The sequence below is a fragment of the Stegostoma tigrinum genome, chromosome 4 (assembly GCF_030684315.1).
Source record: "Stegostoma tigrinum isolate sSteTig4 chromosome 4, sSteTig4.hap1, whole genome shotgun sequence".
In the NCBI taxonomy this organism is placed as follows: Eukaryota; Metazoa; Chordata; class Chondrichthyes; order Orectolobiformes; family Stegostomatidae; genus Stegostoma; species Stegostoma tigrinum.
In genome coordinates this window covers 25,661,749-25,678,391 of record NC_081357.1, presented here as the reverse complement: position 1 = coordinate 25,678,391, position 16,643 = coordinate 25,661,749, and the positions used below count along the sequence as shown (strand labels likewise).

The following is a 16,643-nucleotide window of genomic DNA, read 5'->3' as shown; positions in this document are numbered from 1 at the left end:
GCTTAAATAGAACACGGCTGTTCTTCCTGAATAATTACTCACATCTTCAATGTCTTCTGGTGTTTCTTCTTCATCTTCTTCATTTAGGGATTGTACTAGAGCTGCAGGTTGTAAACCCAGGAATTCCAATTTGTACAACACTGACTAAAAAGCAAAGAAAAAAAAACTCCTCAAAAAGCACACTTAAGAAAGAAATATTGTTTGAACACATTCAAACTTCAATTACAAACAACTACAGGCTCATTAACAATCTGCATATAAAACAGTATTTTGTAGCTTGTATCTGCAATAAATAAAAGATGAATTAAACAAAGTTTTGTTATGACTTTTTGAAATCCTCAAAATTATTCCTAATGTTGTATTCTAGTAAACTGAAAACTTGATTGTTCAAAAATCTGTTCCAAAAATGGAAAGTAGAAGGGAATAAAATTATGGGAAAAACAGATTAATGTGGAATAAGACATTAGTCAGAAGTAATTTTAACAAGGTGGAAAAATATACTTGTAGGGAGAATAAGAAAATGAGGTAACAGGACCAAAGGATTTTTTGATCTTTATTTCTAGATGAAATTGTGCATTTTTTCAATAACTCCAGGTTATTTGAAGTAAACTATTCTGCATGCTTTGGATAATTTAGTCCATGTAATATTATATTGCACTTTTCAATTTGAACTGAGATGAAACTTTCAAAAGCATTTTGTCTGGGAGCAGGGGTTTCTCTGAACTAAGTAACAATCAAAGGGGAACAAGACGTAGAGCTGGGTGAACACAGCAGGCCAAGCAGCATCAGAGGTGCACAAAAGCTGACGTTTCAGGCCTAGACCCTTCTTCAGAAAATTAACAATCAAAGGAGTAAACTGTGGTCAGAGATAATGGGAACTGCAGATGCTGGAGAATCCGAGATAACAAAGTGTGAAGCTGGATGAACACAGCAGGCCCAGCAGCATCTCAGAAGCACAAAAGCTGACGTATAAGGCCTAGACCCTTCATCAGAGAGCTGATAGTAAACTGTGGCTCGGTTGATTGTGCACGTGCTTCTGAGTTGTGTCATGAATTCAAGTGTGAGCAAAACTATCTAGGCCAACATGTCAATTAGTACTGAAGATATGCTGTACTGTCTGAGGTGTTGTTTTTCAAATGAAAGTTGAACTGAAGCATCACTTGCCCTTCAGGATTTCAAAAAAGAACTGCATTTCAAGCAGTGTTACTAAAGAAGAAATTATCAGGCTGTTAATTTCAATCCTGTCTGTGGGACCTCATTTTGTGCAATTGGCTGCCATGTTTCCCTACTTTACAATAGTGCTGACACTTCAGAAGTACTTCATTTCCGGTGATGCACTTTGTGACATTGCAAAATCATGAGCGACAAGTCGTTCTTATTTCATTCTTAGTTTTCAGTTTCAAACCAGACATCCCTTAATTGTTTTCTCGAAATTACTGTCCTAAAATGGGGTACAATATATTTGCTATAAAAAGCAATATCGATCACATCTGATAGAAATGACAATTACCTTTACTCATTGCTCTTTTGAATGATAAGAAGTAGAATGTCAAGTGGGAGTTCTGGTTAGGTGACCAACTGCAGAAATGGTTGCTAGGCTGGTTAAGAGCCACAATCACAGAAACATAGAAACACAGAAGATAGGAGCAGGAGGAGGCCATTTGATCCTTTGAGCCTGCGCTGCCATTCTTCATGATCATGCTGATCATACATCTCAATAACCTAATCCTACTTTCTCCCCATAACCATTGATCCCGCTCGCCCCAAGTGCTGTATATAGTCACCTCTCAAATACATCCAACATTTTGGCATCAACTACTTCCTGTGGTAATGAATTCCATAGGCTCACCACTCTTTTCACGAAGAAATGACTCCTCATCTCTATCCTAAATCTTCTACTCTGAATCCTCATACTGTGACCCCTAATTCTGGACACACCCACCAGTGGGAACATCCTCCCTACATCTACCCTGTCCAATCCTGTTAGAATTTTTAAGGTCTCTATGAGATTCCCTCTCATTTGTCTGAACTCCAGGAAAAACAATCTCAACCCAGCCAATCTCTCCTTATATGTCAGACCCGCCATCCCTGGAATGGAATAAGCCCGGTAAATCTTTGCTGCACTCCCTCGAGAGCAAGAGCATCCTTCCTCAGAAAAGGAGACCAAAACTGCACAGAATCTACTAGGTGTGGTCTGACCAAGGCCCTGTACAACTGCAACAACATATCCCTGTTCCTGTACTCGAAACCTCTTGCAATGAAGGTCAACATACCATTTGCCTTCTTTACCACCTGCTGTACCTGCACGCTTACCTTCAGTAACTGGTACACAAGGACGCCCAGGTCCCACTGCATGCTTCCCTCTCCCAGTCTACAACCATTGAGGTAGTAATCTGCCTTCTTGTTTTTGCTTTCGAAGTGAATAACCTCATACTTATCCAAATTATACTGCATCTGCCATTGATTTGCCCACTCACCCAAACAGTCGAGATCATGCTGAAGAATCTCTGCATCCTCATCACAGTTCACCCTCCCACCCAACTTGGTATCATCTGCAAACTTGGGGATGTTACTTTTTGTTCCCTCATCCAAATCGTTAACATATCTTGGAATAGTTGGGGTCCTAGCACCGACCCCTGTGGCATCCCACAAATTACTGCCTGCCAGTTTGAAAAGGACCCGTTAATTCCTACTCTTTGTTTCCTCTCTGCTGACCAGTTTCCTATCCATTTCAATACAGTTCCGCCAGTCCCATGCTCTTTAGTCTTGCACATTAATCTCTTATGTGGTACACTGTCAAATGCTTTCTGAAAGTCCAAATATACTACAATGACTGGCTCCCTCTTGTCAACTTTATTAGTTACGCCTTCATGGAATTCCAACTGATTTGTCAAGTGTGATTTCCCTTTCATAAGTCCGTGCTGACTCTGTTCGATCCTGCCACTGCTTCTGAAATGCTCTGTTATGAAATCCTGGACAATGGATTTGAGAATTTTCCCCACTTCCAATATTTGGCTCAATAGCGAGTTTTGAGAAGATTTGTAGCTCAGGTTGAGGTTCTGGATGTGAGTTTGCTCGCTGAGCTGCAAGGTTAGTTTTCAGATGTTTCGTCACCATTCTAGGTAACATCATCAGTGAGCCTCCGACAAAGCGCTGGTGTTATGTTCCACTTTCTATTTATCTGTTTAGGTTTCCTTGGGTTGGTGATGCCATTTCCCACGGTGATGTCATTTCCTGTTCTTTTTCCTCGGAGGATGGCAGATTGGCTCCAAATCAATCTGCCATCCTCCGAGGAAAAAGAACAGGAAATGACATCACCAACCCAAGGAAACCTAAACAGATAAATAGAAAGCGGGACATAACACCAGCGCTTCGTCGGAGGCTCACTGATGATGTTACCTAGAATGGTGACGAAACATCTGAAAACTAACCTTCCAGCTCAGCGAGCAAACTCACATCCATTAGGCTCAATAGTCTATAATTCCCTGTTTTCTCTCAACCACTCTTTTTGAATATTGGAGTGACATCAGCCACTCTCCAATCCGCAGGGACTGTTCTAGGGTCTATAGAATCCTGGAAGATGACCACCAGTGCATTCACTATTTCTACAGCTACTTCCTTAAGTACTCTTGGAAGTAGGTTATCAGGCCCTGGGGATTTATCAGCCTTCAATCCCAACAATTTTCCCAACACCATTTCTCTACTTGTATTGATCAACCTCAGTTCTTCCGTCTCACTAAAACTTGCATCCTCCAACAATTCCGGAATCTGATTTGTGTCCTCTTTTGAGGACAGCACCAAAGTATGTATTTAGTTCCTCAGCCATTTCTTTGTCTCCTCATATACACTGCCCCGTTTCTGTCTGTTGGGGACCTACATTTGTTTTTACTAATCTCTTTCTCTTCACATACCAAAAGAAACTCTTAGCATTGGTCTTTATGTTCCCTGCAAGCTTACTTTCGTATTCTATTTTCCCCTTCCGAATCAATTCCTTAGTCCTTCTTTGCTGAATTCTAAACTGCTCTCAATCTTCAGATTTATTATTTTTCTTGGCCAATCTATATACCTCTTCCTTGGATCAGATACTATCTCTTATTTCCTTTGTAAGGCATGGATTGGCCTCTTATCCATCTTGCTTTTGGGACAGACAGGACTAAACAGTTGTTGCAGTTACCCTATGCATTCCTTGAATGTTTACTATTGTCTATCCACTGTCATCCCTTTCAGTATCTCTACCCAATCTATCGAGGCCAACTCATGCCTCATATCCTCGTAGTTTCATTTATTCAGGTTCAGCACCCTAATCTCCGAATCAACAAACCTCACTCTCCATCTTGCTGCAAAAATTCTACCATGTTATGGTCGCTCCTCCCAAGAGGTCTCGCACGGCTAGACTGGCAATGATTCCCTTCTCATTGCTCAGTACCCAATCTAAGCTGGCCTGCTCTTGAGTTGGTTCCTCCACATACTGGTCAAGAAAATCATCCCGTATATACTGCAGGAATTCCTTCTCTATGGTACTGTGGCTAATTTGATTTGCCCAATCTATGTGCAGATTAAAATCACCCATGATCAACCATGCTTGGAATTTTGGTCAAGTTAGTTAAACTCTCAGTTAAAACTGCAGCCAGGACATGTCGTGACCAGCAGTTTCCTGTGTTAACCAAATAACGCAGGTTTTATGGCTTTAGACATACAGGCACTAAACTACCTTATATGGAGCATGGAATGTTGCTGTTTACCACTCAGGGTAAACATTGTGAGTTTTTTTTAGCCCACTAAACACCATTCTCTGAGATTGAACAATCTGATCAGCCTTTGATCAATTCATTTGCTGAGTGACAAAAAAACTTGCTGGAAACAGAGCACATTTTCAGATAAGTTAGTAGAGCAAAGGAATTTTCTCAGGAGAAGCATTCCAGAACATATTTGAGAAGGACGTGCCCTGTTGTCACCTTCAGAGAAGACAAAGAACCATGAGGCAAGACCTACTTAGAGAACTAAAGTTGGCCTCTTCACTCAAATCAGGCTAGTATTTGATTTAAGCCAAAGTTAGAGAGTCAATAAGAGTTTGGTTTAAATGTGGATTAAGTAAGATTGAGTGAAACTGAATAAAGTGAATTGAAGTTGAACTTGTTAGATAAAATAAGATGCAAATGTTGCAATGAATGTCTTATAATGAGTATTATACTTGAAGAGTTAAATAAAGAAAGGTTTATTTAATTAAGTTCTGAGTCAGTTCCCTGCCTTTTACAAGTTGCACAAGGGAACAATACCTGAGTAATGGTTTGAATCCTACTTTTCAGGCAACAGGGTCTCTACGCAAATTTTGATGATAGTAAATGTAGTGGAGAGATTTCAGCCAGGGGAAGGAAGTGCTGCAGGAGTAAGATTCGTTTGGAAGGGAAGGAGGCTCCCTAATGTGGAACGAAAGCCACTTCTCCAAGCCGCAACCCCATTCCCCTACTTTCCTGCTGAGAAAGGGCAGTGGAAGGGTTACCTGGGAATTTTACATGCGCTCTACTCAATTGGGGCAAATTAAATTCAGCCATGGTTTGAAGGTGTATATAACAGGAAGAAGTGCATAGCCAAGAGGTTCTCGAATGGTACAATTTTTGCCTGAGACTCAAATAAAATTGGAATGATTTAAAATGGGAATTTTTAAACATTCATTGACAGGATGTGAGTGTGTCTGTCATACTAGCATTTCATACCCATCTCAAATTGCCTTTGAGATGGTGGTGACAAGCTGCCTTTTTGAATAGCTATAGGCCATTTCCTGTGGGTAGACCCAGAATGCTGTTAGGGAAGGAGCTGCAGGATTTTGACCCAGTGACATTGATAGAACAGTGATATACAACAAAATCAGAGATAATAGGAACTGCAGATGCTGGAGAATCTGATTCAACAAGGTGTAGAGCTGGATGAGCACAGCAGGCCAAGCAGCATCAGTGGGGCAGGAAAGCTGACATTTCAAGCCTAGACCCTTCTGCAGAAATGGGGGAGGGGAAGGGGGTTCTGAAAAAATAGGGTGAGGGGGGAGGCGGATAGAAGATGGATAAGGGAGAAGAAAGGTGGAGAGGCGACAGACAGGTCAAAGATGCGGGGGTAGAGCCAGTAGAAGTGAGTGTAGGTGGTGAGTTAGGGAGGTGATAGGTCTGTCCAGGGAGGACGGACAGGTCATGGGGGCCGGATGAGGCTAGTAGGTCGGAGGTCGGGGTGGAGCATGAGGTGGGAGGAGGGGATAGATGGGAGGAAGGACAGGTTGAAGGAGGTGGGGAAAAGCTGGGATGGTTTTGGGATGTGACTGGGGGAGGGGAGATTTTGAAGCTTGTGATGTCCACATTGATACCATTGGCTGCAGGGTTTCCAAGCAAAATATGAGATGCTGTTCCTGCAACCTGCTGGTGGCATCACAGGAAGTGCTACACCTGCATCCGCATCCGCTGTTTCCATTGTGGCCTTCTCTACACCAGGGAAACTAAGCAGAGGCTTGGAGACCACTTTGTGGAACACCAATGCTCAGTTTGCACGCAACAACTATGCCTCCCCGTTGTGAACCATTTCAACTCTTCCTCCCATTCCTCAGATGACATATCCATCCTGGGCCTCCTGCAGGGCCACAGCGATGCCACCCGAAGGCTGCAGGAACAGCAATTCATATTTTGCTTGGGAACCCTGCAGCCCAAAGGTATCGATGTGGACTTCACAGGCTTCAAAATCTCCCCTCCCCCCACTGCATCCCAAAACCAGCCCAGCTTGTCCTCACCTCCCTAACCTGTCCTTCCTCCCACCTATCCACTCCTCGCACCTCAAGCCCCACCCCCACCTCATATGTACTAGCCTCATCCCGCTCCCTTGACCTGTCCGTCCTCCCTGGACCAACCTATCCCCTCCCAAACTCCCCACTTACACTTACCTTTACTGGCTCCACCCCCACCTCTTTGAACTGTCTGTCTCCTCTCCACCTATCTTCTCCTTTATTCATTTTCTATCCACCTCCCCCTCTCTCCGTATTTATTTCAGAACCCCCTTCCCCTCCGCCATTTCTACAGAAGGGTTTAGGTCCAAAACGTCAGCTTTCCGGCTCCTCTGATGCTGCTTGGCCTGTTCTATTCATCCGGCTCTACACCTTGTTACTTCTAAGTCAGGATGGTAAGTGGCATAGAGGGCTTGATGTTCCAAGTATCTGCTGCCCTTCTTCTTCTAGATAGTAGTAGGGATTCGGCAATGATGATGCCATTATCACCAAAGGCTGAAACTTAGATTGACTCTTAGTGGTGGTCATTGTCTGGCAAATGTAACGCGGAGATCTCACCCAGGGGGAGTGCTGCAGCAGTAGAATTCACTTGGGAGGGAAGGAGGCTCCCTAATGTGGGAAGGAAGCCATGGTTGCTTACTTTCCAACCCAACTCTGGATGCTGTCCAGGTCTTGCTGCATTTAGACATGCAACTATTTCATTATCTGAGGAGTTGTGAATGGTGCTGAACATTGATTAATCATCAGCAAACATTCCCACTTCTGCAGTTATGGTGGAGGGAAGGTCATTGATGAAGTAACTGAAAATGATTGGGTCTAGGACACTATCCTAAGCAATTCCTGCAGAGATGTGCTGGAGCTGGAATTGCAAAGTCATAATTTTAAATAGATAACATAGAACAGTACAGCACAGTACAGGCCCTTCAGCCCAGTCATTTCTGCTGTGGGAAAAGTCTCTGGCTATCTGCTCTATCAATGCCTTTTATCATCTTGTACACCTGTATCAAGTCACTTCTCATCCTTCTTCACTCCAATGAGAAAAGCTCTAGCTCCCCAAGCTTTCTTCATAAGACCTGCCTTCCAGTCCAGGCAGCCTCCTGGTAAATCTCCTCTGCACCCTCTCTAAAGCTTCTACATCCTTCCTATAAATGAGGTGACCAGAACTGACACAATATTCTAAGTCTGGTCTAGCCAGAGTTTTTAGAGCTGCAGCATAACCTCGTGGCTCTTAAACTCAATTCCCCTGCCAATGAAAGCCAACACACCATATGCCTTCTTTACAACCCTGTCAATTGGGGTAAAAACTTTGAGGGATCTATGGACGTGGACCCCAAGATCCCGCGGTTCCTCCAAACTGCCAAGAATCCTGCCACTGCTCTACCTTCATCAATGCGTTTTGTCACATCCTCAAAGAATTCATTAAGGCTTGTGAGGCATGACCTGCCCCTCACAACGCCATGCTGACTATTTCGAATCAAACTGTGCTTTTCCAAATAATCATAAATTTTGGCTCCACAAGGAATCTCTTACCGATACTATCTAGTCACTCTTACCGATACTATCATGGATAGCTGTACTGGTGGCATGCAAATTAGTGAGGACCAGGTCAAGTATGTTTTTCCCTCTTGTTGGTTCTCTCACCACCTGCCATAAACCGAGTCTAGCAGCTATGACCTGAAGGAACCAAGCAGCTTAATCAGTAGTGCTACTGCCAAGCTAATCTTGGTGATGGACATTGAAATCCCCCTCACTCAGAGTATATTTTGCATCATTGTCACCGTCAATACTTCTTCCAAGAGTTGTTCAACATGGGAGGAACATTAACTCATCAGGTGAGGAGTGGTAATCAGCAGGATGTTTCCTTGCCCATGTCTAACCTCATTCCATGAGTCATCATGGTGTCAGGAGTCACTGTTGAGGATTTCCAGGGTAACTCCATTCCAACTGTTTATAATTGTACAAGTATTTCTCGCATAATATGACAGTTGAGTTCTTGTGCAACCTCGCGCTTTAGAAAATTGTGCTATAGAAAATTGGCATAGAAAATTGGATTTTAGGGAAATCACTATACAAAATCACTGTACTGTACAGTAGAAAGTTCATATTATCTAAATAGCGTCCACCACTCATCAATCATGTTACAGCCAATTCACGTTAACGACACATGCGTTACAGCGGAAATACCTGTATCGCCAACTCTGCTGGTTCTGTCCTGCCAATGGAATAGGACATATCCAGGGATGGTAATGGTGGTGATAATGGGAACTGCAGATGCTGGAGAATCCAAGATAACAAAGTGTGGAGCTGGATGAACACAGCAGGCCAAGCAGCATCTCAGGAGCACAAAAGCCGACGTTTCGTGCCTAGACCTGATGAAGGGTCTAGGCCTGAAACGTCAGCTTTTGTGTTCCTGAGATGCTGCTTGGCCTGCTGTGTTCATCCAGCTTCACACTTTGTTATCATGGTAATGGTGGTGTCTGGCGCATTATGTGTAAGGTCTGATTCTGTGTGTATGAATATGCCATGCTGTTGCTTAACTCGTCTATGGGAGAGCTCTCCCAATTTTGGCAGGAGCTCCCCCATATGTCTGTGAGAAGGACTTTGCAGGCATAGCTATTTAAGCCTTTGTCTTTTGTGAGTGGCAAATGGTCTATTCAGTTTCAATTCTTTGTTGAGAGTTCATAATGATTGTTACAACTGAGGACAGTTGAGAGTCAACCACATTGCCGTGAGTCTGGATTCACACATAGGCCAGACAAAGTGAGGTTGGCGGATTTCCCTGACTGAAGGACAATAGAGAACCAATTGATAGTGGTTTCATGATCATAATTAGGCTATTAATTCCTGAGAAGAATTCCACCATCTGCAGTGGTGGGATTCGAGGCCTCATCCATGCACTTGGAAATAGGGAAAACATTAAAATAGTTTTACAATGTTGAAATTTGTCAATAAATGACTCTCAGGTATGTATTCCAATCGAGTGAAGTAGTTTCTCTACGGATGCACTTTAATCTTCTGACTTCACCACACTTCAAATAGTTGACATTGAATTGTTTCAATAAAGATTAAAAACATGGCATTGTTAAAATGCTTGATCACAATTTTCTTACCACAAACAACTCATCTGGCTTGTTGTTTCCATCCAATTCCATCACATTTTGTCGATCATGATCAGCCATATAATCCTGTACAGATTAGACATATAAAAATGTATCGGGAAATACAATTATATTATAATAAGAATGTAAAAATGTAAGAATACTGCAGGTGCTGCAAAAACATCTTTAGTCACAAAATATCAAGTCTGAAAACCTATGAAATTATTCCTTACCTCTAAAAGCCTCAACATTTTGTCTTTGTATAGGGCGACTTGTTTTTCAATAGTTGTGCGAAGATCTTCAGGTCTCTTCACTAAACGTGCAATTAGGCCTGCATCAAGATCTAAACCTTCATCCTAATTGCAAACATTCAGAAAGTATATTTCATTGATGCATTTAGCTTTGAGATGATCATTAATAAAATGAGGTTAGATCCTACAGGCAATTGCTAAATAAAATCAGGAGAAAGGCCTGTAACATTTAAAAAAATCATACATTAATATGGTAATATGTTTTATGTAGAAATATACTTTTTGTTGTACTTGATATTAGCATGAGATCTCATGTAACCGTTCCTTCAGCAGGTGCTTGTTTCCCCCAAACATAAACAATTTCTAAAAAGCAAGACAAATTAGAAGGTTACAATAAATACCACCAGGCTACAATCTTCTACAAGCCGACCTCAAATAATCATCTGGCATTTGTACCCTATTTTCAATGCTGTGTTCAGGAAAATATAAGTTTTGCTCCCAACAAGAACAAAAACTAACCTTCAGATGCAGGTAGGCAAAAGAGATGAGGGCAATTGTGTATAAGCGATGAATACAGTCTAGCTTGCTAGCCCCAGAAATAGTAGTCTGAGTCTTAAGGCAGTCCATATGACAGTCAGTCCTCATCAGGAAGCTGTCTTTTTCAGGTAGAAGATGGACCAGAAGAGATTGAAGAAATTGTAAAATCAATAGTAGGGGTGAAGGTAGGATTGCAGGTTAGCGATGGGAGTTGGTTGTTGCCAGAAGATCAAAGGAAGGAACAGAATGTGTGAATGTCATATTTTACCAAGGAACCATAAAGTACAGGGAAATTCAATAATAGAACAAACATTAAGACTTTGTATTTTAATGCACCAAACATTCAGAATAAGGTAAATGAACTGACGGCACAAATTGAAGTAATGATCTTTTAACTATGACAGAAACATGGTTATAAGGAGATCAAAACTAGCAATTTAACAATCAATTTGACTTTTCAGAGACAGAGGAGGGATGGAAATGGTGGTGAGTAGCACTGTTAGTAAGAGATAAAATAAGAACAGTTGTGAGAGATGATCTAGGCTCAAATGGTGTAGAGTCCATTTAGGCAGAGGTAAGAGAAAGAAGGCATTGGTAGGAGCAATATAGCCACTTGTGGGAAAGGCTATACATCAACAAATAATCAGAACATATAAAAATAATAGAGCCTTAATCATGGTTGACTGTATTCTTCAGGTTGATTGGGTTAATCAAATTGGAAAGGGTTGCTGTGGCAATGAATTCACACATAACACCAAGGATAACTTCCTTGCAGATAATGGCTGCCTGCAAATTCCCCTCCAAGCCCTCCACCATTCTGACTTGGAAAATATCATCATTCCTTCACTGTTGCTGGGTCAAAATCCTGGAATTCCTTCCGTGTAGGGGTGACCTATACCAGCCATGTAAGGTGACTTGTATCTGACCACACTAAACAGTCCATACCTGCTTACAAGATGGCAGACAGAAGCTAAACAAAACTAAGCAGGCTGTTCACACTGTGAAAGACAATGCTGCCTTTGAACAGAACTGCTAGGTCAGTAAAAGAACGCAGTATGTTCCCATCCAAGACAGTTTTGATTAAAGGGTGCCTTAGGACAGATAAACGATGAATTCCAGCTTTATTAATGAAAGGATGATAGTCACAGTAAATCAATAACATCAATTGCTAGATTAAGTCTCCAAGCAGCTGCAAGGTCAACAGCTAAAGTTATTCCGAAGTAAATAGTTGCTTCTTTGAAACTACCTGCGATATTAAATGGTTTCTATTTAAAAATACTTCAATCATAGAAGTTGGTTTCAATACATAACCAGAATATAATACCAGCATTTAAATAACATTTAAGATTAGATGTGAAGGTTAACTAGCCTTAGGAGATACCTCCTCTTATGCCTTGAACAAGTTAGATTGCTCACAACCAATAAATTACAAAATGCTAATAGCAGTAGTTGTATAACTTTACACTTCGTAGTTAACTTCATAATAGTAACTAACCATACAGAAATTAGTTTAAAATAATTGATTTTTTTAACATTATGCAATAGGGACAGTGGGAAATATTAGAGGAATTGCTGGATTTGATAAAATAACGTGCATGTAGTACAATGAATCATAGAGTTCACATTGTCCTTAGAGATAGAAAGCCTGAAACAGATCCGAAGGACCGTCGCCAGTAAGCTTTTGGATTTTGAATAGGATGCATAGAAAGATGCCAAGGCCTAGAGATTACAAACGCCATAAGACCATGGGAACCTGGGGCTGTCCATAGGAATGCCCATCATTGATTACATCACAGGATTGGGTGTGTGGATTAAGAGAGAAGAAAAGTGACTGCACTGTATTTGATCACTGTCACAAAGTGTATAAAGTGCTGTATTTTCACTGTAAAAAAATCAGAGTGTGCCATTGATCTCCCTTCCGATTTGCGGAAGATTTATTGGCTCTTTCCCTGCATCAACCAGTTTCCAGCTCAATAAACAGCTTCCATTTGCCTGAATCATGTCTGCTTCCTGCATTTTTGCCCCCAGTCAGCAGGGTATGCTCCTACATTTCCTAAGGGCATTGTGGGTCAAACCACAGCGGGTAGACCGCAGTGATTCACGAAGATAGATCACCAGTACCTTCTCAAGGGCAACTAGGGGACAGGCAATAAATGCTGGCCAGCCAGCAATACCCACATCCCACATATGAATAAAAAAATGTCATGGAAGCAACCAGCAACAGATTATCTGGGTCTGGTAATGGGTAATGAGACAGGTTTAATGAATCAGTGATAATGGGAACTGCAGATGCTGGAGAATCCAAGATAATAAAATATGAGGCTGGATGAACACAGCAGGCCCAGCAGCATCTCAGGAGCACAAAAGCTGACGTTTCGGACCTAGACCCTTGAGTAAAACATCCCCCAGAAAGTACTGATCATAAAATGACAGAATTTAATATTCTGTTTGAGATTGAAAAATCTGTGTTGGTACAACTGTGTTTAACTTAAATGAAGGGAATTATAACGAAATGAGGATTGAGTTAACTAATGTGACCTGGGCAGATAGATTAGCAAGAATGACAGTAAACAAGCATGGAGCAGACATTTATGAAGGTAATTCATGACTCTCAGCAAAAGTAATTCTGTAAGGAAGAAAGATTCTCAGAAAGAGATAAACCAACCATAGCTAACCAAGGAAGTTATTGAGGGTATTAAGTTGAAAGAAAAAGCATATAAAGCTGCCAAAGTCAGTCTGGGATAAATTCAGTATCCAGCAGAGGAGCACTAAAAAAAATTAAAGACAGAAAATAAACCATGAGTGCAAACTAGTGAGGAATATAAAAACCACCAAAAGAGCTTCTTTAAATATATAAAAGGAAGTGTACTGTGCTGTAATGTTCTATGTTCTATGTATGTTCTATGTTAAGGTCAAGATCAAAGTGAATATAGACCCCTCAGAAAATGAATCTGGGAAGTGGAGTTAAACAGACCTTTTGAATCAGTCTTCAGGGTAGAAGATACTTTGAAAATTCTATTAATATTAAAGAATACATGGGAGGAATTAAGTACCATAACAATCCCTAAAGAAATAGCATTAGACAAACTAATGGAGCTTAAGGCAGTTAAGTCCCCTGGCCATGAAGGCTTGCATCCTAGGTTTCCAAAAGATGCAGCTACAGAGATAGTGGATGCATTGGTAGTAATTTTCCAAAAGTCTATGGACTCTGGAGAAGCAACAGAGGATTGGAAAAGTACTAATACGACACCTCTGTTCAAACAGGAAGTGAACAATAAGAGAGTAGCGGTAGGCTGATTTGTTTAATATCTTCATTGGAAAAGTATTAGAATCCAGTATTAGGAAAGGTAATAGCAAACATTGACAAAATCTAAATCTAATCAAACAAAGTTAGCATGGATTCATGAAAGAGAAATCATATACAACAAAATTTATTTTTATACAGTTTTTCAAGAAAGTTTTAACCAGAGTGGATAGTGGGGAACCAGTAGATGTGTTGGTTTTGGACTTTCAGCAGGTGCTTGACAAGGTAGCTCACAAAAGGTTAAGTCATAAGATAAAAGCCAATGGTGTGGGAAGTGGGATACTGACATAGATAGGGAATTGGTTCATGGTCAGGAAACAGCAAGTGGGGACCAAGGGTCCTTCTTCATGTTGATAACCCGTGACCAGTGAGGTTTGATGAGGATCAGTGATGGAACTGTAACTGTTCACAATATATATTAATGACTTGGAGGAAAGAAATGAACGTACTGCAGCCAAAATTGCTGATGATACAAAAATGGGTAAGGAGGCAGGTTGTGAGTGGGCTACAAACAGTTTACAGCAAAATACTGTTAGATTAAGTAAGTGGGCAAAAACATTGGCAAATGGAATGTAACGTGGGAAGATGTAAATTTGTTCTTTTTGGAAGAGGGAACAAAACACAAATTACTTTTGTTATTAAATGGTGATACACTGCAGAAACCTGCATCATGAGTATAGGAGCTGGGATGTCATACTGCAGTTCACAGAACGTTGGTAGAGGCCACTCTTGAAGTATTGTGTACAGTTTTGGTCACCCGACCAAAGGAAGGATATTATTAAATTGGAGAGGGTGCAGAAAAGATTAACGAGTGTGCTACTGGGACTGGAGGGTTTGACTTATAAGGAGAGGCTGGACGGGCTGGGACATTTAATACTGGAAAGTCAGAGGTTCAGGAACATTACAGAAGTTTATAAGATCATGAGGTGCATAGATAAGGTGAATAGCAAAAGATCTTTCCCTAGGAAAGGAGAGTTCAAAACTAGATGGCATAATTTTAAGATGAGAGGAGTAAGACTTAAAAGTGACCCGTGGGGTAACTTTTTCACATAGAGAGTTGTTTGAGTGTGGAACAAACTGCCAGAGGAAGTAGTAGATTAAGGTACAGTTATAACATTTGAAAGACATCTGGACAAGTATATTAGAGGGATATGGGCCAAATGCAGGCGAATGGGTCTAGTTTAGTTTGGGAAACCTGGTCGGCATAGACGAATTGAACTGAAGGGTCTGTTTCTGTGCTGTATGACTCTATGACTCGATAACACAAGTGACTTGAGGGTACTTACGCATGAAACACAGAAAGCTAGCAGGTAATCAAGGTGGTTGGAGGACAAGAATAGGTAAGTCTTACTGCGTCTGTGCAAAGTAGTGGTGAGACTTTGGTCTCCTTATCTATGGAAACAGAGAAGTTGCATTTGAATGATCCCTGGTTTGGAAGGACTGTCTTCTGAGCAAGGGCTAAATAGGCTGGGGCTCTACTCACTGGAATCAGAAGAATGAGAGGTGATATCTTTGAAACATAAAGGATTTTTATCAGGCTAGGCTGGGTAAATGCATTGTTTCCCTTTATGGGTAAGTTTAGAACCAGACACCAATTTAAGACTGAGACTGGGGAAATTTCTATTCTCAAGGGGATTTTCAGTCCTTGGAATGCCTTGCCACAGAGAGCTGTGGGGACAGTGTCCTTGCATATCTTTAAGGCTGAGATAGATTGATTCTTGATTAGTAGAAGAATCAAGGGTTATAGGGAAAGGACAGACAAGTGGTCATGAGGAATATCGGGCATGCCATAATTCCACTGAATGGCAGAGTAGGTTTGAAGGACCAGACAGCCTGCCCCGTTCCAATTTCTTATGGTCTTATAGTAGTAAGTTCTTGCTGTTGTTAAGAGGCTATTTAAATTCAAGGAAATCATCTTAGAAACATAACTGCAACCTCACAATTAGTTTCTGTTAAACAGTTAGATACGTCATTTCTGCAATCCAGCATTGCCTGCTGAAAGCCACATTTACAGGAACTGTGGATTGGAGAATTTGAGTTACATCTCATTTAGATGCTCCTACCAGGAGCACAAAATCGCAACTTCAATTTTCAGAATATTATTGCAATAATGCAGGAATTGAGACAGGAAATTAAACGCTTACCTCTTCATCCTCCTCAACTACTTCCTCCTCTTCTTCAGCCTCTTCTTCTTCAGGTTCTGCTTTGGCTTTATCTTTTTCTCCTTTGTCTGGGTTCCATTGTTCTTGCCGGTATATTTTCCCTGTGAGAGGATCTTGACGTTGTCCAGACACACGCTCACACAAGTCATAATCAGGACACTATTAATAAAAATAAAAGAAATATCTTGAAATTATTTCCTTGCACAATATCCCCGACCTGAAACATCAGCCTTCCTGCTCTTCTGATGCTGCCTGGCCTGCTGCGTTCCTCCAACTCCATACTGTGTTATCTGTGCCATCGGCAGTTCTTACTATCTCTCATTGTTTAATCTTCCTGAGTTTTATGCTATTTGATCATGGTGCAAATATTCAAATTCACTTTTTTTCACATACGTATGACCATACAAGTTATTATTACTGAAATTTAATGATAACACATTTAATGATTTCCACATTTAAGTCTTCATGTGTTGTTTTAATTATATTTAGGATTTTTCTTCGAACAATAATGAGTTCCATATTCTAGGAATC

General features: G+C 41.1%; 1 protein-coding gene across 2 annotated transcripts in view; it reads right to left on the bottom strand.

The window, feature by feature from the left end:
- Positions 1–16,643, bottom strand: part of ak9 (adenylate kinase 9) — a 298,446-nt gene that overhangs the window by 245,603 nt on the left and 36,200 nt on the right. For both annotated transcript variants that reach the window (XM_059645225.1, XM_059645227.1), the window contains exons 7-10: positions 16,095–16,271; positions 10,092–10,214; positions 9,871–9,945; positions 43–144 (exon numbers count right to left, since the gene is read on the bottom strand). In XM_059645225.1, coding sequence (XP_059501208.1) covers positions 43–144; positions 9,871–9,945; positions 10,092–10,214; positions 16,095–16,271 — 477 coding nt within the window. The remainder of the gene's footprint in view (positions 1–42; positions 145–9,870; positions 9,946–10,091; positions 10,215–16,094; positions 16,272–16,643) is intronic.